General features: G+C 45.4%; 1 protein-coding gene across 5 annotated transcripts in view; it reads left to right on the top strand.

Annotated features, from left to right (window-relative positions):
- Positions 1–21,870, top strand: part of ATG10 (autophagy related 10) — a 227,044-nt gene that overhangs the window by 27,739 nt on the left and 177,435 nt on the right. For 2 of the 5 annotated variants that reach the window (XM_061621863.1, XM_061621867.1), the window contains one exon: positions 148–4,355. The exons of the other annotated variants lie outside the window; for them this stretch is intronic. In XM_061621863.1, coding sequence (XP_061477847.1) covers positions 902–3,688 — 2,787 coding nt within the window. In that variant the 5' untranslated portion in view covers positions 148–901 and the 3' untranslated portion in view covers positions 3,689–4,355. Of the gene's footprint in view, positions 1–147; positions 4,356–21,870 lie in introns of those variants that run through there. 5 annotated transcript variants of the gene reach the window in all.

A 21,870-nucleotide genomic window follows, 5' to 3' on the forward strand; every position in this document is an offset into this window, starting at 1 on the left:
TCTAACACTCCCGCATTTGAACGATCATAAATATTTCACTTCCCTATGCTTCTCAGCTCCTGATGGCTTCCCCAGTGCAATTAGTTTTAAAGCCGGTCTGCTACCTTTTTGATTTTAAGTGCTAACAACCTTTCCCTTTTGCTACAGGCCTGGATTGCCTCACAATGTCCCCCAGGGCCTATCAAATTCAAACTTCTCCGAACACCACCATATTATCCATGTGCTGAGACTACATAGTTGTGGCTGTCTAGCTGGCCCTGGACACGAAACTGGTAGTATTTCAGAGAAAGCTGCTTTGAATGTTCTGGCTTTCAACCTCCTATTAGCAACGTAAATTTTACTTCCAGGACCACAAGACTACATTTCCCCACATCATTAGTGTCACCATGCACCATGACCACTGACTCTTCTGTTGACCATTGAACTGTACTGTCACTGAGTTTATTTTCCATCAAGTCTGCAAGTCTGGAAATCTGTAGCTAGAAGGAGTTATGTCTTTGCCCAGTCTGGGAACGGACAGCCAAGGCTGTTGCCATGGTAGCATCAAGATAGACTGGGAGAGTTCTAGCAGCTATCTGTGTTGAGCTGGCTTCTTCTGTGTCATGTCTTCGAACTGAGACCTTCTCTGCTGGGGGGGGAGCAACTCTACATGTAATCTTAAAGCCTTAAGCCATAATGTCTTGTAGTAAAGACTCTTAACCTGATCTAATGCCTCTGTGATGTTTCTTGCTCAACTTAACTCCGATGTAACGTATGCTGTTTCACGCAACAACGCACACACATCAACAGGGTTATGGGCCCAGATCCACAGCGCATTACACAGGAGTAAGTGGCTGGTCTGAATGGCAGACGGAGTTCCAGAGGGCAGCTTGATCGATTGTACCAGACAGAGGTGAGCAACATGGCTGTAAACCTGTCTGGGGGAGGCTTGCCAATGGAAAGATTGACGGAAAAGAATTATGCCAGCTGGAAGCCGAGGATGCGGGCTTTGCTGATAAAAGAGGATTTATGGGACATTATAGATGGACCCCCTCCGGCGGTACTGACCGCGGCCTGGACGCGTAGAGATCAGAAGGCGCAAGCTTTTATACTTCTGGCTCTATCAGACTCTCAACTGTTACACGTGAGGGATGTTACAAACGCCAAACAGATGTGGGACGTGTTGGAGGCCCTACATGTGCAACAGACTGCGGGATCTAAATTGTGTTTGGCAAGGAAGCTATACCAGATGTGCTTCACGGGTGAGTGTGAAATGAGTGAGCATCTCACTGAATTCAGGCGCCTATTTGCTGAGTTGCAGGATCGAGGCATGGAACACTCTGAACTTCAGAAGACCTATCTGATCCTGGCTTCACTCGATGGGACTTGGAATAATATGGTCATGGCTTTCGAAGCCATGCCTGACGGAGATCTAAACGTTGCATTTATTGAGGAAAAACTGTCCCAGGAATGGCAGCGGAGACAAGAGGCGAAAAGTGCTGAGGAAAAGCAAAGAGCCAAGCTGAAAGAAGAAAGCAGCTGCAGACAGGAAAACAAGCGGGAGCAGCAGCGGCTGAAATCTTGTTATGCCTGTGGGGCTCGTGGGCATCTTCAAAGAGACTGTGCAGTCAAGCGCAACTCCAGTGAAGGAGGCTTGAAGCAGGGAAGTGTGAACTTTGTTTGTAAACAGAAGCCACAAACTTTAGCACCTGTTGACTGGATTCTTGACAGCGGTGCAAGCCATATATTAATCAAAGACAGGAGTTTGTTTTACGCTTCAGAAGACGTGCATGATTTTGTTTCACTAGCGGATGGATCATGCAAGAATGTGGAAGCCCGAGGACTGGTGAGATTTGATAAACTTGGAATACTGTCAGATTGTTTGTTTGTACCAGAACTGCATCATAACATGTTGTCTGTGAGAAAACTGGTGAGTTGTGATTTTTCAGTCTTGTTTCACAAAGACCAATGTTTTGTAATGAGGGGAGATCAAGTGTGCATGCAGGGAAGCCTTAATGATTCACAGTTTAAAATGTCCATGGGTGTGAAGTGTGCTGATGCCTTGAGTTTAATGGGGCGGAAAGGGAATGACGGTCAGGGCTGTAAACAGACAGCCGTAAAAGGCATGCTGTCGGTATTCACTGCCCAGATGGAGGAGGTTCACAGAGAACTAGAAGAGCCATCATCATTTCAAGCAATCAGGCTGATGCCTGAGGCAGAGCAGCACAAATGGCAGCAGGCCATGCAGGAAGAATTACAAGCCATGCAAAAGAATGGCACGTGGACAGTAGTAAAGTTACCCATGGGTAAAAAGGCCGTAGGTTGCAGATGGGTGTTTAAGAAGAAGAAAGCAAGTTCCGGGGAAGTACAGAGGTACAGGGCACGTTTGGTAGCCAAGGGATTCACCCAGCAACATGGAACAGATTTTGATGCTGTTTTCGCCCCGGTTGTGAAACATGAGTCTATTCGTGTTCTGATGAAACTAGCAGCGATGCAGAAGATGCACATTAATCATTATGATATAGACACAGCATTCCTCCATGGTGATTTAAAGGAGGAGATATACATGGATCTGCCTCCGGGTTCTGTGTCACAGGAAGGGTTTGTGTGCAAGTTACATAAGTCTATCTATGGATTGCGGCAGAGTGCACGCTGCTGGAATGAGAAATTGGACAGTGTGTTACAAGGGATGGGATTTCAAAGGTGCAAGGCAGATCCCTGTGTATATGTCCAGAGAAAAGGAACACAAACCAATATCTGTGCTGTTTATGTGGATGACATCATGTACATGTATCATGATCAGCAAGAGGAAAAGGAATTCAGGGAGCAACTGGGCAGGCAGGTGGACACAAAGAATTTGGGGCCTGTCACACACTATTTAGGCACGGATATTGTGCGTGCAGAAGACGGAAGCATAACATTGAGTCAGGAAAGTAAAATAAATCAAATCATAGAAGAATGCAACATGACAGAATGCAATGTTGTGAAGACTCCAATGGTTGTGGCTTTCCAACAGAATGTGCAGGAGACGCCCTGTACAGAACCTGAGAAGTACAGGCGCATAATAGGGAAATTGCAATATTTGGTGAAGGTGTCTCGCCCAGACATATGTAATGCAGTCAGCATTTTAAGCCGGAAGGTAGAGCATCCTTCAGAGGCTGACTGGCAGGGAATTAAAAGGATAGTGCGTTATCTGAAAGGCACGAAGACAAAAAGTCTAGTTTTGACAGGAGCAAAGACAGGAGGTCTTGAATGTTTTGTGGATGCAGATCATGCAGGGGAGCTGAGCAGTCGTAAGTCAACCTCTGGCATAGTTATGATGTGGCACGGATCTTGCATTGATTGGAGTAGCAAGAAACAGACTATGGTTGCAACATCAAGTGCAGAAGCAGAGTATGTGGCCTTATCCCAGGCCTGTAATGAGTTGCAATGGTTCACAATGCTCATGCAGGATTTAGGCATGGAGATACAACTACCAATCACTGTACATGAAGACAATCAGACTTGCATCAAGATAGCCACATCAGAAGATCATACCAAAATAACAAAACATATTAGTGTCAGATACTTTCACGTAAGGGATTGTGTGCAGCAGGGGTTCGTTAACCTGACATTCTGTGACACTAACAACATGGTGGCTGACATAATGACCAAGCCGTTGTGTGAGGAGAAGTTTGGAAAACTGGTAAAAAGGCTTGGAATGAGTTGAAGTTTGATTGAATAAAGTGTTAGCTAAATGTACAGAGATGTTCTGAACTGTACTGAAATGTAAACTGTATTGCAAGATGTATTGTAGAAATGTATTATTATTGTTGTCATGAATTACAGACATGATGGGAAAAAGGGGGGGATTGTTGACCATTGAACTGTACTGTCACTGAGTTTATTTTCCATCAAGTCTGCAAGTCTGGAAATCTGTAGCTAGAAGGAGTTATGTCTTTGCCCAGTCTGGGAACGGACAGCCAAGGCCGTTGCCATGGTAGCATCAAGATAGACTGGGAGAGTTCTAGCAGCTATCTGTGTTGAGCTGGCTTCTTCTGTGTCATGTCTTCGAACTGAGACCTTCTCTCCTGGGGGGGGGGAGCAACTCTACATGTAATCTTAAAGCCTTAAGCCATAATGTCTTGTAGTAAAGACTCTTAACCTGATCTAATGCCTCTGTGATGTTTCTTGCTCAACTTAACTCCGATGTAACGTATGCTGTTTCACGCAACAACGCACACACATCAACATCTTCCTCAGGTCCTTGTGGTGTGCACACCCATCACAAACACAGCTATTTATGCCCCTAATGATAGAATCAGCCACTACCAAGATCCCCCTGCCCCTGGAGGACTATCCTCAGCATGAGAGGATAACTGCTTTTCCCACAAGGAATGGGTCTGTTCTATGGGATCATTTCCCACTTCTTAGTCATGGTCTCATTCACCAAGATCCTCTTTCTTCATGACAATGGGGGACCTGTCATATTGGGAGTGGGACGCAGGTCCTTACCCACCAATCTCTCTGCTTCTCTCAACTTCTCCAGTCAGATACCTGACTCCACTGTGTGCTTCATTAGCATTCTATCACAGCTTTCTTTTGGGTTATAGCTTGCTGGTGTGCTGTTGGTGCATGTCCTAGCCTTGAGTACAATGCAATTTGAATGTTATTCTGCGCTCTGGAAACTTCATGGCTATGTAATTTTAATAAATTACTGTTAGTGAATTGTTATAAGTTGTGTTGTGTATTTTAAGTACTATGTTATTTTATGTATTGTTTTCACCTTATTTGTTGTAAACTGCCCTATGACTTGTATAAAGGGTAGTAAATAGAGTGGGGTTGGGTCCAGCATCTCAGTTGCCTCTCCTGATTCAGATGGAATGGAGAGAGAGAGTTAGGTGTCTTCTGCATATTGGTGTCACTTCACTCCAGATCTCCTGATGACAGGTCCCAGCGGCTTCATATAGATGTTAAATAGCATGGGGGACAAGATGGAATCCTGCAGAACATGACAGGAAAGCTTCCATGGTGCTGAAGACTAGCTTCCTGTAATTACTTTTTGGAAATGGCCCTGGAGGTATGAGAGGAATCACTAAAGCACAGTACCCCTCAACCCCTACCTTCCTGAGATGCTCCAAAAGGATACTGTGGCCAGCAGTATCAAAAGCTGCTGAGAGATCAAGGAGAATGAGCAGGGTCATGCTCCCCTTATTTATCTCCTGACAGGTGTCATCCATCAGGGCTACCAAGGCAGTTTCAAGTGCCATGGCCAGACCTGAAGCCTGGATCCAAGTCTCCTCCAACCTTGTTTGAAGCTGAACCACCACCACCTTCTTGAGCACCTTGCTAAAAAAGGGGATATTTGCCAGTGGGCTATATTTGTTTAACACTTTTGGGTACAGGGAGGTCGTCTTAAGGAGGGGATGCACCATCACCTCCTTCAAGGCAGATGGCACCTCCCTCACCTCCAGTGAAGCACTGAACACTCCTTAGACCCACCCAGTCCACTCCCCTGCTGCTAGCTCTAAGAAGCCAAGATGGGCAAGGCTCAAGGGGACAGGTGGTCAGCCACATCTCTTCCAGCAGCTTGACTGCATCTTCAGCCCACAATAATCAAAACTGATCCTGTACAGATGTAACAGGCAGTGCTCTGGGCACCTCCTTTGAACTTGCTCTAATTGCAACACCCAACTCTGTCCAAATCTGAATGATTTTGTCCCTAAAGTGCTTCGCAAAATTGTTACAGAAGGCCTCTGAGAGTGTCAGAGCAACGCTGTCTTGGGCAGATGAGAAAAGTCATTCACCACTCAGAAGCGCTCTGCTGAATGTCTGCTTGCGGATACAGTGGTGGTGGAAAAGTAAGCTTTCTTCGCTGCCACCACTGCCATATGGTAGACACAATGGTGCAACCTTACCTGTATGTGGTCAGATTCGGACTGGGATTTATGCAACCTGTGCTCCAGCCACGAACTCTGCTGTTTCATCGCATGCAGATCACTGGAGTACCAAGGTGATCTACGTGCTCCACAGCAAAAGCATCCTTTCCTTTTCATCCCTGATGTAGCTTGTTATTTGTTTTAGATGGTAAGCTTATGTGTAGTTTTATTTTTTTATTTTTGTATGGAACCAAACAATTTCAGATGCTTTATAACTTATAATAATAACGGAATATTGGTTAAAAGAAGCAATTATCACTTAAAAATATAAAATATAAAAAATATAAAATCTTATTCTAGCACCAGTTACTTGCAAGGCAGAGAGCAGAAATAAAGAAAATCATAGTAATCTGTATATTAGGAAAGCGGGATATTTATTTGTTAGAAATGCATTGGGTTTAGAGGCAATCATTAGCTACTGATTTAGTGATTAGCTACTGATGGGTGGGCATATTGTTTCTCATTAAAGTCTCATTACAGTTGAAGGTCTTTTCTAGTTTCAGGATACCCATACTGGATGGCTAACTTCAGTGTTCTCTAGAGCAGATACAAATGGCAGGTCCATTAGAAAAAATCCAAACAGTAATAACTTACAGCACAATCCTAAATAGCAGGTTTCACTGATCACAGTGGGTCTTATTCCTTAGTAATTGTGTTTAGGACTGCAGCCTTAATTGGGCTGTTTCCACACTGGGTATTTACTATGGAATAGCTACAATTTGTTCACTCACTTTTTATGAGGTATCTTTCAGATGCTGTGAACAAAACATCCTCCTCTCATATTTGCCTGTGTACTTTCTATTTCCCCCCCCCCCAAGAAAATCCAACTTTTTTTTTTACACAATGGAGCAATTGAGCAATTTCCCCAGGTGCAGATGGATTATTACACTAGTTTTGTGACCAGTTATGGTCTGTATAGACTGCTCTAGCCATCTTCTTTTAATTATCTGTCTCTCCTCTCTAGGAATAATCTCTCTCATTTTATTTATTTATTTACTTAAAATGATGTTATATCACCTTTCATAAAATCTCAAGGTGTTGTATAGAGTTAACATTAAAAAAATAATAATGACATATATGTAGAGCAGTGGTTCCCAACCTTTATGAGCACGGGACCCCCTTTATAAGCTGAAACTTTTTTGTGACCCCCTCCCCCCAGGGAGGCAGGCTGGCTGCCAGGAAGGAAGGGGGAAAGCAGCCTTTCTTTGCAGGCTTGCTTCTTTTTGCTTCACAAAAAGCCCTCCCCTCTCATTCTAAGTAAGGGCGTTGCCAGTAGTGGCAGTGCAAGGAGACAGGAGTCAGTGATAGTAATCCCCTCTTCTTCCTGGTAGCTCCACCCTCAGCCTCCTTTGGCATCTACCATGTATTTTATAGGCAAATGCCTGCCCTTAGTGTGCCTGAAAGACACTCTGGCACTTCAGCAAAAGGCCTCCCCTCTCGTTTGGAGCAAGGGGGATGTGTCGTCTGCAGCGGCAGTGGAAAGCAGACAGTGTAGAAGGAGTGAAGACTTTTTTTAAAAAATAATAAATACTTCATTTCTTTACTGTTCGCAGCCCCCTCTGGATTACTTTGCGGCCCCCCTGGGGGTCCCGGCCCCCAGGTTGGGAACCACTGATGTAGAGTATATATGGGCTCCTTTGGGGAGGAAGGGTGGAATGTAAATTTAATAAATAAAATAATAAATAAAAACAGTAAATTGGTCATCCTGAGGCAGAGTTAACCAATCAATGGTGGTAAAGCAATAATAATTTGGAGTGCAGTGAGGGAAGAGGGAGTAATTCGTCCTTTCCTCGCACACAATGACTCCAATGAAAATCACCTTCCCTTCAGCATTTGGGGTTGGGGAAGTTGGGTCGGCCCAATTGGCTACGAAGTCTGGAAACTGAGTTGCTATTCACTTTCAGCTTAACGCAGAACAGCAGTGATTGGAAGCTGCTAAATCCTCTGGAATGATCGTCCTAGTTTGCAAAGGGCTTCTTGAGTCATTATCTTAAGACTGTCACATATTACATAGTGTTCTATACTAGCCTTATCTTTTCTTTTCTCCTCCCCCTCACCCATCTTCCTCTTTCTCATCTGCTATACAGGCTGTGGAATAGTTTGGTGAAGCTCAAAAGATTGTTCACAGTTTTGTGACTTTCAGTTGGTCCAAATGAGAATTAAAATGGTATTGCTGATATATAGATATGGCTATAAATGTGCATATATTTACAGTGGCTCAGTATGTGGCTTTCTACATATTGTATTAGAAATATTAATAATTCTTACACAATGAAGCAGTGGCGGCTGGTGGGGTAGCATGGATAGGCTTTGTTGCCCTCCCAGCTTCCCAACCCTGTGGGCCACTGCCGCTGACTGAGAGAAGGAGGGGTGAGGTGCAGGGAGCTTGGTGCAGTGCATGACAGCAGGAGCATTAAATTGGCTCTGTACAGTGCTAAGATCCCCGTGGCAGCAGCTTGTGGTGTTGGGAAGCCAGGAGAGCAATGGAGCCACACTGGAAGCAAGCATAGTACAATTTTACTAGAACATTTGCCATATTGGATATTAAAAGGTGAGATTTTAAAAAAACTATTGATGTATTACTAAACATACCCATTATCCAATGACTTTGGCTTACTTGTGGGGTCCTGTGAGCATATGGAGCTTTATGTGGACAGGTGCTTCCCCCTTCAGTATAGCAAGTGGGGAAAACCTTTGGCCCTCCAGATGTTGCTGAACTACAAATCCCATAATCATTGGCCATGTTTCCTGGGTCTGATGGGATCTTGAAGATTATGGATGCCACCTGTCATCTAGATAGCCTTGTAGATAGTGGTGGTGGGAGTCAGTGGTCGTGGTGCACGTTGGCACCAATGACATGGGGAAATGTAGTCACGAGGTCCTGGAAGCAAAATTTAGGTTGCTAGGTAGGATGATGAAGGCCAGGACCTCCAAGGTAGTTTTCTCGGAAATGCTACCAGTTCCACACAGAGGGCCAATTAGAGAGGCACTGCATTGTAGTCTCAATGTGGATGAGATCATAGTGTTGGGAGGAGGGGTTTGGGTTTGTTAGGTACTGGAGAGCATTCTGGGACAAGCTGGGTCTGTGTATAAGGGACAGACTCCACTTGAACCGGGATGGAACCAGACTGTTGGCGCTTAAAATTAAGGTGGCAGAGCAAAGGAAGGATATGGACTAAAAGCAGATGTTCTTATTTTGAGTTAGCGATGGAAGGATCATAGGTTTTAGGAAAGGGGGGTGGGTTTCAGGGATTTGGAGGAGGATGGGAGAGGTTAAAAGGGAGGGGTGTTGGCATTGTTATTAATGAGGATTTTGTTTGTATTGCTGGTATACTGAAAATGAATAAAGAAATAATTAAAAAGGTGGCAGAGCAACTGGAAGCCCCCAAGTGTCATGCCTCCATCAGATGAGTCCTCAGAGGAGGATGAGGGGCAGCAAATTGGCACAGCAGACCCAGGAGAGGGACCAAGTGGACTCACCCAAGATGCAGCTCCAGATCTCCCACCGCTGGAAGATGTTCAGTACACAGCTGGAGCCCCTCAGTCAGTCTCAGAGAGTGAACAGGAGGCCACTCTGCCCCCTACAGAGCAAAGACTCCTGCGAGCAGAGCCAGGTGTTCTGACCATTTAAGGCTACAAACTCCCAGGAATCGGAGGGCTGATTGGCAGCACCTAACCCAGGGAGGGGAGTTTAAAAGGCAGTGAGAGGACTTTTGCCCTCCGCTGGAAGCAACAGCAGATGCCAGCGTCAGACCCTGTTGAGCCATGCCAGACCCTGTTGAGTCTTGAAACCCGGATTGCCTTGTTGGAATATTGAACCTTTGATTTGTTACCGACTTTGCCTTTGGAAGACGAACTGGTACGTGGAACTGAAATCCCTCGACTTCCTCCCTTGCTTACATTCTTTTCAAGTCTTTTCTGCTTTACAAAAAGCTCCTGCTTAGGCAGCTGCCGGCTAATTGTTTTACAGTGCCATTAATCACCTCAGTGGAGCCAGCAGAGACTGACACCAAGCCAAGATGGGAAAACTGCGGTGCTTGGTCTTAGAAGACAGCATTGATATAGTGAGCACTACAGAAACCTGTTAGAATGAAGAAAACCAACGGGACACAGTTATCTCTGGATATAAATTATATTGGAAGGACACACTGGAGGTAGTGTTGCTCTATGTGTGAAAGAGGGCATTGAATCCAGCAAGCTAGAAACCCCTAAAGAGGCAGACTGCTCCACAGAATCATTGAGGGAGTGATACCAGGCCCCAAGAGTAATTTGGTGCTGGGGATGTGCTATCATCACCCTGGTCAAAATGCTCAGGGAGATCTTGAGCTAAAGAATGAAATTGAGGAAGCATCCAAACTAGGAAATGTAGTAATGGGTGATTTCAACTACCCGCACATGGACTGACTATATATATGTGTTCCAGTCATGACAAACAGGTAAAATTTTAGATACCCTGAATGGCTGTGCCCTAGAACAGTTGGTCATGGAACCGACCAGAGGGGCAGCGATCCTGGACTTAAATCTTAAGTGGCATGTAGGACCTGATGCATGATGTAAGTGTTATCAAATCAACTGGGAGCAGTGACCATTAAATGAAACATACATGTAAATGGCCAATTGTCAAGAAAATCCAACATGGCCATATTTGAGGAAACTTTCCCAAAATGAGAGGATTGGTAAAAAGAAGGTTGAAAGGCAAAATGAAGAGGGTCAAATCACTCCAGAAAGCTTGGGTGTTGTTTAAAAACACAATGTTAGAACCTCAACTGGAGTGTATGCCACAGATCAGGAAAGGTGCCACCAGGGCCAAAAGAATGCCAACATGGTTAATGAGCAGAGTCAAAGATGCTGGTTAGAGGCAAGAAGACTTCCATTTTTTTGAAGGAAGTCTTGTCCAAATGAGAAGAACAAAAAGGAACACAAATTTTGGCTAAAGAAATGCAAGCAAACAATAAGGGATGCTAAAAAAAGAATTTGAGGAGCACATTGCTAAGAACTTAAAGACCAACAAAAATAGATTATTTAAATATATTAATAGCTGGAGACCTTCTAGGAAGGCGGTTGGACCTATGGATGACAAGTGAATCAAAGGTGTGCTAAAGCAGGATAGGGAGACTGCAGAGAAGCTGAATGAATTTTTTGCATCTGCCTTCACAGTGGAGGATATAGGGCAGATCCTTGTGCCTGAGATAACTTTTGCAGGAAGGGGGAGTCTGAGGAACTGAGGCAAAAAGTGTTGACAAGAGATGAAGTTCTAGGCTTAATAGACAAAATAAAAACTGACAAATCACTGGGTGTGGATGGCATCCACCCGAGAGTTCTCAAAGAATTCAAATGTGAAATTGCTAAGCTTTTGACAAAAATATGCAACGTGTCCCTCAGATCCACCTCCATACATGAGGACTGCAAAGTGGCCAATGTAATGCCAATCTTTAAAAAGGAATCTGGGAGTATCATGGAAATTACAGATTGGTTAGCTTGATGTCTGGGTATGCTGGTAGAAAGAATTGTTAAAGGTAAAATAACCAAGCATATGGAAAAACAGATTGCTGAGGTAGAACCAGCTTGGCTTCTGCAAGGATAAGTCATGGCTCACTAACTCATTAGAGTTCTTTTGAGAGTGTCAACAAGCATATCGGTAGAAGTGATCCAGTGGACATAATGTATTTGGACTTTCAAAAAGTTTTCTATAAGGTAACTCACCAAAGGCTGCTGTGTAAGCTTAGCAGTCATAGAATAAGAGGTCCTCTTGTGAATCAGGAACTGGTTAAGTAATAGGAAGCAGAGAGTAGGCATAAATGGACAGTTCTCCCAATGGAGGGATGCAGACAGTGGAGTCCCCCAAAGATTGGTGTTGGGACCTGTGCCTTTTAACTTGTTCTTGAACTATCTGGAGTTAGGGGTGAGCCAAGTTTTGCTGATAATGCTAAATTGTTCAGGGTTGTTTAAACAAAAAGGGATTGTGAAGAGCTCCAAAAGTATATCTCCAAACTGAGTGAATGGGAGGTAAAATGGCAAATGCAACTCTGTGTAAGCAAGTGTAAAATTATGATATTGGGGCAAAAAAAATCTTAATTTCACATATTCACTCATGGGGTCTGAACTGACTGACTAGGAACAGACCTTGGGGTCATGGTGGATAGCTCAATGAAGATGTTGACCCAGTGCGCGGCAGGTGTGAAAAAGGCAAATTCCATGGTAGGGATCACTGGGAAATGAATTGAAATAAAACTGCCAATATAATAATGCATTTATACACATTTATGGTGCGAACACATTTGAAATACTGTGTACAGTTCTGGTTGCCTCACCTTAAAGAGGATATTGTAGAGTTGGAAAAGGTTCGGAAAAGGGCAGCCAAAATGATGAACGGGATGGCACGGCTCCCCTATGAGGAAAGGTTACAGCATTTGGGACTTTTCTAGTATAGAGAAAAAGCGACTAAGTGGTGACATGATAGAAGTATATAAAATTATGCATGGCATGGAGAAAGTGGATAGAGAAATGTTTTTCTCCCTCTCTCATAACGCTAGAACTCCTGGATATCCAATGAAGTTGAATGCTGGAGGATTCAGAATAAACAAAAGAAAGTACTTCTTCACATAGTGGAATTCGCTTAAATTGAATGGCTTTAAAAGAGGATTACACAAATTCGTGAGGATAAGGCTATGAATGGCTACTAGTCATGATGACTATGCTGTGCCTGCACAATCTGAATACCAGTTGGTGGAAACTGCAGGAAGTGAGAGTGCTCTTGTGTTTAGGTCCTGCTTGCAGGCTTTCCATAGGCATCTGACTGGCTACTGTGAGAACAGAATGTTGGACTAGATGGGCCATTGGCCTGATCCGGTAGGCTCTTATTATGTTCTTATGTATTTCATCAACTTCTGGTGAGTCAAGAGTTCCCCACACCTGCACTATACTGTAAATATTCTCATTCCTATTCCTGTGGAAAAGAGCATGTAGAACTTTTCCTGGTGTGAAAGTGAATCTGATAGCCAATGTCCCAATGTAGCATAGTCAGAAACTATGGCTTAGTGTGGAGAGCATCAAGTTCATGCATGCTGCTTAATCTCTCCTGCTTCACTCCTTCCTTTACTTAGGACGGTATTCAACTGACATGTCCTGTCAGCGTAAAGATTTTGGCTAGTGTAATGGTACTTCCTGCTCCCGTGCACCCCAATATCTGCTCTGGGGGTTTGGAGGAACCCATAGAAAACATTTAGGAAGGATATGGGGGGAGGGGGAAATACCATTGTGCAAGTGGAAATCCTTGTGCTGATGGGACTGTGACTTACTGCTACTTTGGATACAATCCAGAGCCAGGAAATGAACTGCAGAGATGCTAGTTTAGAGTTATATTTGAACCAGGTCTAATTTGTTTCTATCCAATCAAACCATGAGTGGTAAGCTAAAAAAAACACCTCGGCTTCTTCTCATGGCTTGTTTGGAGAGAAACAAAGCATGAGGGCTGATCTACTTGCAATGCTGTGCAGCTGCTCTGTAATTTGTTTTGTGTCTGTGGAAAGGGAGGAATGAAGCTAGTGTGAATGATCAGCATGCATTAGTACACTGCTTATTCATAGTAAGCCATGGTTTATTTCAGATTATGGTTTACCATTGTGTGCAAATGAGGCCATTGTGTTTTAGTTTGGGGTATTTATCATAAATTTTGCAAAGAGAAAAAAATATAATCGTTCTGAAGATAATAAATAACATTGCTTTATGGCTCTTTGCTTTGTAAAGCTATGTTGTCTAACTTTTGTATGGTAATAAAGTAAATGTGTGAAATAGATTGTGACTTCAATCTGACTCCTTTACTTCAGATAGATCAGCAATATTGATCTGCGTTAAGCTAATATTTGGAAAATGTAATTTTTGCTTAATAATGAGACCTAAACAAAACATCCTAAACTGTCTAATTAGTAAAATGCATTAATATTTACTTTAACTCAAACTGTTTGTTGTTGAAATTCAAATTTTAGAATACTTTTAGTAGAATAAACAAAATGTGAGATTCAGATTAATTTGATACTTATGTAGATAGAACAAGAGGACTGCTTTTCTAGAGAAAGCTGAGCCATGGGTATCTTTTCTAGACATTCTTGAAGCTTCCTACAGATTTCCCCCCTGCAATTATTTGGTAGGGGATTTTTTCATCCACTATTAAAGCTTGGGTTGATTATTTGCATTTACTAATCGATTAAAAAGAGGTTGAATCAGGCCTGTAGTTGGGGAGGGGCAAATGGGGGCACTGCCCCCCTGGAGCTGTGCTTTGCTCCCCCCTTTTTTGAGGAATTGTCTTCTTTTTAATTTGTGACATGACAGACAATGACAACTTTCATTTAAAGAATGATAGCTTGTTTTAAGAACAAGAACAATTTTAAGAATAGGACCTGTGAAAAATTCAATGAATAAGGCAGGGTGAGTGCACAACAAAAGGCTCATTTGGAAGAGCCACTGAAAGTCTGCCCACAAGAGTATCCTTGACTGGAGGTGGATTTTTCATGATCACAATCACCCTATAATTCCTTCAATGATTCTGAAAAAAACCCAGTCTGTATAATAACATGATCCTTGAAGAGTTAAGTATTAGAACTTTGTATAACGAACTAGAGTTGAACTCCACTCCTTGTACTTTCCTTTACTCTGCTTTTCATTTTCAGTTGTGCTATCTACCCAGCCAGTAATAAAGAAGCATATTTGTTTTCCTGCAGTAAGAAGTAAGAGTTTGTTTATTCTGCAGTTATTATAATGAGGAGAGTAGGATTGGGTGCTTATTGCTAAAGGGTGAAATACAGAGATGACTTAAAGTGATCTGAAAAAATGGCTGCCCTTTACTGTTTTAAAGCACTCAGTATACTCATAATCATAGTGGCTATTTTTTCCCTTCTTTTTCTTGATTACATGATGGCAAAGTATGAAAACAGCCTGTCGGGAGGCAGAGTTGGGGTCCCGAGGGGTTGGAAGAAGAGGATTCAGATGGATGGCAGGGAGGAGGGGGAGCAACTTCGCCCGAGTGGAGTGAAGATGAAGCAGAGGAAATGCCAGAGATAGGGTTGCCTAGCAACGGGGAGCCTGAGAGCTTTGGAGTTTCAGAATCTTCCCTGGACATTCCCACACCTCCCCTTCTCCGAAGCTCAGAACAGGAGGGAGAAGAGGGAGGGCTGCCCAAGGCAGAAAAGCCGCGAGGCAGTTTACCATCAGCCCCCCCATCCCCCATACTGGAATCGGAAACTTCAGAAGAGGAGGGGCCGATGCTTCCCCCTTTGCCGCGCACACGAAGACATCTGAAAAGACAAGAGAGAAGGGGGGGAAGGCGGGTAGTACCTGAGGGGCAGTTAAGGAGGAGCGAAAGGTTGCGCGCCCATTTGGCCCCTTCTTAAAGAACAGGCGGGAAGCAGCTCCTTGCTCTGTCAACTTTCTCTCAATGCCGCAGGACCTGTATCTCTGTGTTGCTTCATGAGAAGACGCAGTCTTTGTTTGGACATTACTCTAATAAAAACTGAATTACTTACAACCCCTGGTCTGGTTCCCGAGTCTCATCCTGGGCCTGACAGCTTGACAGAGCCACCTAAATCACCCTCAACGCTCTCTTCACTTGACTGGGACAAGATGTCAAAGGGAGCAGGGGGAGGAACGAACCCCACTTCTGAGACGGAAGAAGTGAAACACTTGAGGACTAAGGTAGCTGATTTGCAGATGGATGTTGAAGCCCTGATAGCAGCAGTCAAGGCGCTGAAAACGGATAATCAAGCCTTGAAGGCCACGATAGACCAGATGCGAACAGCCGCTCCAGTTGCCGCAGTAAAGGTTCCCATTGGATTGCCCCCAAAATATGCGGGACAGAGTGATCAGTTGGCAACTTTCGTGGCTCAATGTGAGTTATATCTGGATGTCAGGCATACAGAATTTCCAGACGATGGGGCTAAAGTAGCCTTCGTGATTAGCCTCCTGGAGGGAGAAGCTGCAAAATGGGTGACTCCGTATCTCGTGAGAAAGGATACTGTCTTAAGAAGATACAGAGGATTCATACAGGAGATGACCAAGATGTTTCAAGACCCGCAAAGAGCTGAAACAGTAGCGCGGCAGCTAGGCGCTCTGAAGCAAGCTAAAGGGACTGTTTCCGAGTACACTAACGCTTTTAAAATTTTGTCCCAGGAAACTGGTTATAATGATGCAGCCCTGATGTTTATTTACCGGAGTGGATTAAATGCTGAAATCCTGGATGAGCTGGCCAGGACCTCCCCCCCCACTGACCTACCAGGGCTCATCCGGCTATGCCTTCAGATAGATCACCGGATGGAAGAAAGGCGCCTGGAAAAGAAGCAGGAGGTCCCGAGATACTCAGCCTCGGCATCCCACAGCAAGACCCTTCCCACTGCAGGGATGGCAGGTAATGCAACTGAGGGACAGGGAGGGGCTAGGCCAAGACTGTCAGAAGAAGAAAAGGAAAGACGACGCCGGGAACGTTTATGCTTTTATTGTTCAAAACCGGGCCACGTGGCCAGAGACTGTGGACTGAAAGGGGGAAAAGCCGAGCCGTCGGGAAACTAGAACACCCAGTCCACGTGCAGGCCGGTGGACTGGGGGCAGCGTTGTATAAAGGCCCTCCAACGATCCAACCTCCCTCAAAAGGGGTGTTGGTCTTACCTATTCAGATTATAACTTTCAGAGGAGTGGTGTTTAATTCTACTGCCTTAATTGACAGTGGAGCCTCCACAAATTTTATTGATGCAAAGCTAGTCAAACGTCATGGAATTTCCCGGTGGAAACTGGACGCTCCCTTATCTGTGGAGACCATCGATGGGAGACCCCTGAAGTCAGGAGGGGTGACACAAGCCATGGAGTAAGTGAAACTTCAAATCCCTGGGCAGGAAGAGTTCATTTCGCTATACGTGTCAGATCTCTCGAACTTTGAGGTGATTCTGGGAATGCCCTGGCTAGCCAAGCACGAACCCAAAATAAGTTGGAAGGAGGCGGTGGTGTGGTTCACCTCACAGTATTGTCAGGAGAACTGTCAACCTGAAGGAATCAAGAACACCTTAGCGGGGGCAGTGCAAGAGATCGAGCAAGTGACCCTGCCGCTGAAGTATGAGGAATTCAAAAATGTATTTGATGAAAAAGAGGCAGAGACTCTACCCCCCCACCGCCCTTACAACTGTGCGATTGATCTCGTGCCAGGAGCCAGCATCCCATCGGGGAGAATTTACTCTCTGACAGAGACTGAGAGGGAGGCCCTGAAGGAATTTCTGGATAAAAACCTGAGGCGAGGATTCATACGCCCCTCACAGTCCCCTGCTGGAGCGCCACTATTGTTTGTGAAAAAGAAGAGGGGGGAACTCAGACCTTGTAATGACTATCGCGCATTGAACCAGATCACCATCCCTAACAGCTACCCGCTGCCCCTGATCTCAGAGCTGCTAGACCGACTGCGCTCTGCAAAAATCTTCACGAAGCTGGATTTGAGAGGAGCGTACAATCTGATCACAATGAAGGAGGGAGATGAATGGAAAACAGGATTCTTGACCGCTTATGGACAGTTTGAGTACCTGGTCATGCCGTTCGGGCTTTGTGGAAGCCCAGGCGTGTTTCAAAAGTTCATGAACGATGTGTTTAGAGACCTGTTGGACACGTATGTAATCTGTTACTTAGATGATATCCTGGTGTTCTCAAAGAACCAGGAAGACCACGACCAGCATGTGAAGACGGTGTTGAAGAGACTGAGAGAGAATCACTTGTATGCTAAGTTAGAGAAATGTGGATTTGACCTCAAGTCTTTGGACTTCCTTGGGTATCGAATCTCAGCGGAAGGCGTGGAGATGGACCCAGGGAAAGTAAGCTGTATATTGGACTGGGGCCAACCTGTTACCAAAAAGGATGTACAACGGTTTCTAGGGTTTGCCAATTATTACAGAAAGTTCATTCCAGGGTTTTCCAAATTAACAGCTCCTCTGCCTGACTGTTTAAGGGGAAAGAAGAAGTTTCAATGGACAGAGAACGCCACCGAGGCCTTTGAGGAGCTGAAGAGAATGTTTGCTACCGAGCCCATTCTGCGCTTTGCTGATCTGAACCGGCCTTTCATAGTGGAAGCAGATGCTTCGGATTTTGCCATCGGGGGGGGTCCTTCTGCAATTAGACCAAGAAGGGAAGGAGCTGCACCCCTGCGCGTACTTCTCTAGGAAGTTAAAGCCTGCAGAGAAGAACTACACAGTATGGGAGAAGGAGCTGCTGGCCATCAAGGATTCTTTTGAAAACTGGAGACAATACCTAGAGGGGGCCTCTCATCAGATTGAAGTGCGCTCCGACCACAAGAATCTTGAAAGCCTCCAAACAGCCAGAAAGCTGAACCAGAGACAGATAAGATGGTCCCAGTTCTTCACTAGGTTTAACTTCAAGATTACTTATCATGCCCAAGCCAAAAACTAGAGAGCAGATGCCTTATCCAGACAGCCACAATTCAAAGAAAGTGAATCCGATGAGCAGCCTCAGTACGTGATCCCGCCAGAGAAATTAACGTTGGGAGTATGCCAGCCTTCATGGGAAGAGGAACTCAAAAAGGCACAACAAGAAGATGTAGACATGCTAAGATATAGGCAGGAGACGGGACAAGATCAAGACTCAGGAGTAACTTTCCACTGGAGAAATGGACTGTTATGGTTCAAAACTGCCAGATATGTGCCAGAAGGGGAATTAAGGCTCAGAATCCTACGCCAGTGCCATGATTCCATCACAGCGGGACACTTTGGGATTTACAAAACCATTCAGAATGTGGCCAAGGACTTCTGGTGGCCTAAAATGCGTCGGGATATTGAGAGCTATGTGAAGTCCTGCTCTGTCTGTCTGCGGACAAAAACACAAACAGGAAAACCAGCAGGACTGTTACAACCGTTACCTGTCCCACACGAACCCTGGAAGGACCTCTCCATGGATTTTATAACTGATCTACCCAAGTCCCAAGGAATGACAGCCATCCTAGTAGTGGTAGATTTACTCACCAAAATGGTGCATTTTCTTCCTTGTGCAGGGGCCTTAGAGGCTAAAGAAATGGCCAAGTTATTCATCAAAGAAGTCTACCGGCTGCATGGATTGCCAAACAGCGTAGTCTCAGACCGAGGAACTCAGTTCACAGCCAAATTTTGGAGAGCAATGTGGAAACAGCTGCAGACGGAATTAAAACTCTCCTCCGCCCATCACCCCCAGACAGACGGTCAGACGGAAAGCTTGAACGCCGCTCTGGAAAGATATTTATGTAGTTATGTGTCCTATCAACAGACTGACTGGGTATCATATTTGCATTTTGCAGAGTTTGCCTACAACAACACCCTGCACTCCAGCACTCAACAAACCCCGTTCTTCGCTAATTATGGATTCCATCCTAAAGTCTTTCCAAGCAGCTCAGAGGGGATGCTGGTACCGGCCGCAGAGAACTTCCTTAAGGAATTGCAGGCGGCGCAACAGACATTGAAACAGCAGTTAAACAAAGCCAAAACGGAGTACAAGCAAGTTGCTGATCTGCACAGGAAGGAGCCCCCCCCCTTCAGCCGGGAGACCAGGTCTGGCTGTCCACCCGCTTCCTCCAGATGCCGGGCAAATGTAGAAAATTGCAAGACAAGAGGGTGGGTCCTTTTGAAATAGAAACTCAAATTAATCCCGTGGTGTACCGACTGAAGCTACCTGACACGTTTAAAATACATGCTGTGTTCCATCGATCCCTGTTAACGAAAGCCGCCCCTCCCAGTGAGTTGCGGCCGGAGGAGCCTCCCGGAGCTCCACTCCTGGTAAATGAGCAGAATGAGTTTGAAGTTGGGGAAATCCTAGACTCCAGAATAAGACGCCGCAAGTTGCAGTACTGGATTCACTGGAAAGGCTACGGACCAGCTGATAGATCATGGGAAGATGCAGCTGACGTGCATGCTCCAGATTTGGTAAAACTTTTCCATCAACATTTTCCCCACCGCCCCAAGTCAGCAAAAGGGGGGGCAGCTTGGGAGAGGGGATGATGTCGGGAGGCAGAGTTGGGGTCCCGAGGGGTTGGAAGAAGAGGATTCAGACGGATGGCAGGGAGGAGGGGGACCAACTTCGCCCAAGTGGAGTGAAGACGAAGCAGAGGATATGCCAGAGATAGGGTTGCCTAGCAACGGGGAGCCTGAGAGCTTTGGAGTTTCAGAATCTTCCCTGGACATTCCCACGCCTCCCCTTCTCCGAAGCTCAGAACAGGAGGGAGAAGAGGGAGGGCTGCCCAAGGCAGAAAAGCCGCGAGGCAGTTTACCATCAGCCCCCCCATCCCCCATACTGGAATCGGAAACTTCAGAAGAGGAGGGGCCGATGCTTCCCCCTTCGCCGCGCACACAAAGACATCTGAAAAGACAAGAGAGAAGGGGGGGAAGGCGGGTAGTACCTGAGGGGCAGTTAAGGAGGAGCGAAAGGTTGCGTGCCCGTTTGGCCCCTTCTTAAAGAACAGGCGGGAAGCAGCTCCTTGCTCTGTCAACTTTCTCTCAATGCCGCAGGACCTGTATTTCTGTACTGCTTCATGAGAAGACGCAGTCTTTGTTTGGACATTACTCTAATAAAAACTGAATTACTTACAACCCCTGGTCTGGTTCCCAAGTCTCATCCTGGGCCTGACACAGCCCTAGAGGAATAGAAATATTGCTATGTACACTACAGTTAGCTAGCTGGGTGGTTATTTATTTATTATTGTATTTTGTTATACTTGTATACTGCCCCATAGCCAAAGCTCTCTGGGCGGTTTACAGTAACTAAAAACATTAAAACAAATACAATTTAAAACAGATCTTATAAAAGCAATTTAAAAACAAAATTAAAAAATTTAAACAGTATAAAACACATGCTAAATTGCCTGGGAAACGAGGAAAGTCTTGACCTGGCGCCGAAAAGATAAGTGTTGGTGCCAGGCGCACCTCGTCACAAATATCATTCCATAATTTGGGGGCCACCACTGAGAAGGCCCTCTCCCTTGTTGCCATCCTCCGAGCTTCTCTTGGAGTAGGCACCCGGAGGAGGGCCTTTGATCTTGACCGTAGTGTACAGGTGGGTTTGTAGCGGGAGAGGCGTTCCATCAGGTATTGTGGTCCCAAGCCGTGTAAGGCTTTATAGGTCAAAACCAGCACCTTGAATCGAGCTCGGAAACATACAGGCAGCCAGTGCAAGCGGGCTAGAATCGATTTTATATGTTCAGACCGTCTGGTCCCTGTTACCAATGTGGCCACTGCATTTTGCACAAGCTGCAGTTTCCGAACTGTCTTCAAAGGCAGCCCCACGTAGAGTGCATTGCAGTAATCTAATTTGGAGGTTGCCAGAGCATGGACAACTGAAGCCAGGTTATCCCTGTCCAGATAGGGATGTAGTTGGGCCACCAACCGAAGTTGGTAGAAGGCACTCCGTGCCACCGAGGCTACCTGAGCCTCAAGTGACAGAGATGATTCTAGGAGAACCCCCAAGCTACGAACCTGCTCTTTCAGGGGGAGTGCAACCCCATCCAGAACAGGTTGGACATCCACCATCTGGTCAGAAGAACCACCCACTAGTAGCATCTCAGTCTTGTCTGGATTGAGCCTCAGTTGATTAGCCCTCATCCAGTCCATTGTCGCAGCCAGGCACCGGTTCAGCACATTGACAGCCTCACCTGAAGAGGATGAAAAGGTGAAATAGAGCTGCGTGTCATCAGCATACTGATGGCAACGTACTCCAAAGCTCTGGATGACTGCACCCAAGGGTTTCATGTAGATGTTGAACAGCATGGAGGACAGAAGTGACCCCTGCGGAACCCCATACTGGAGAGTCCAGGGTGCCGAGCAATGTTCCCCAAGCACCACCTTCTGGAGGCGACCTGCCAAGTAGGAGCGGAACCCCTGCAATGCAGTACCTCCCACTCCCAACTCAACTAGTCTCCCCAGAAGGATACCATGGTCAATGGTATCGAAAGCCGCTGAGAGATCAAGGAGAATCA

This window comes from Rhineura floridana, chromosome 1 (genome assembly GCF_030035675.1).
Source record: "Rhineura floridana isolate rRhiFlo1 chromosome 1, rRhiFlo1.hap2, whole genome shotgun sequence".
Classification (NCBI taxonomy): domain Eukaryota; kingdom Metazoa; phylum Chordata; class Lepidosauria; order Squamata; family Rhineuridae; genus Rhineura; species Rhineura floridana.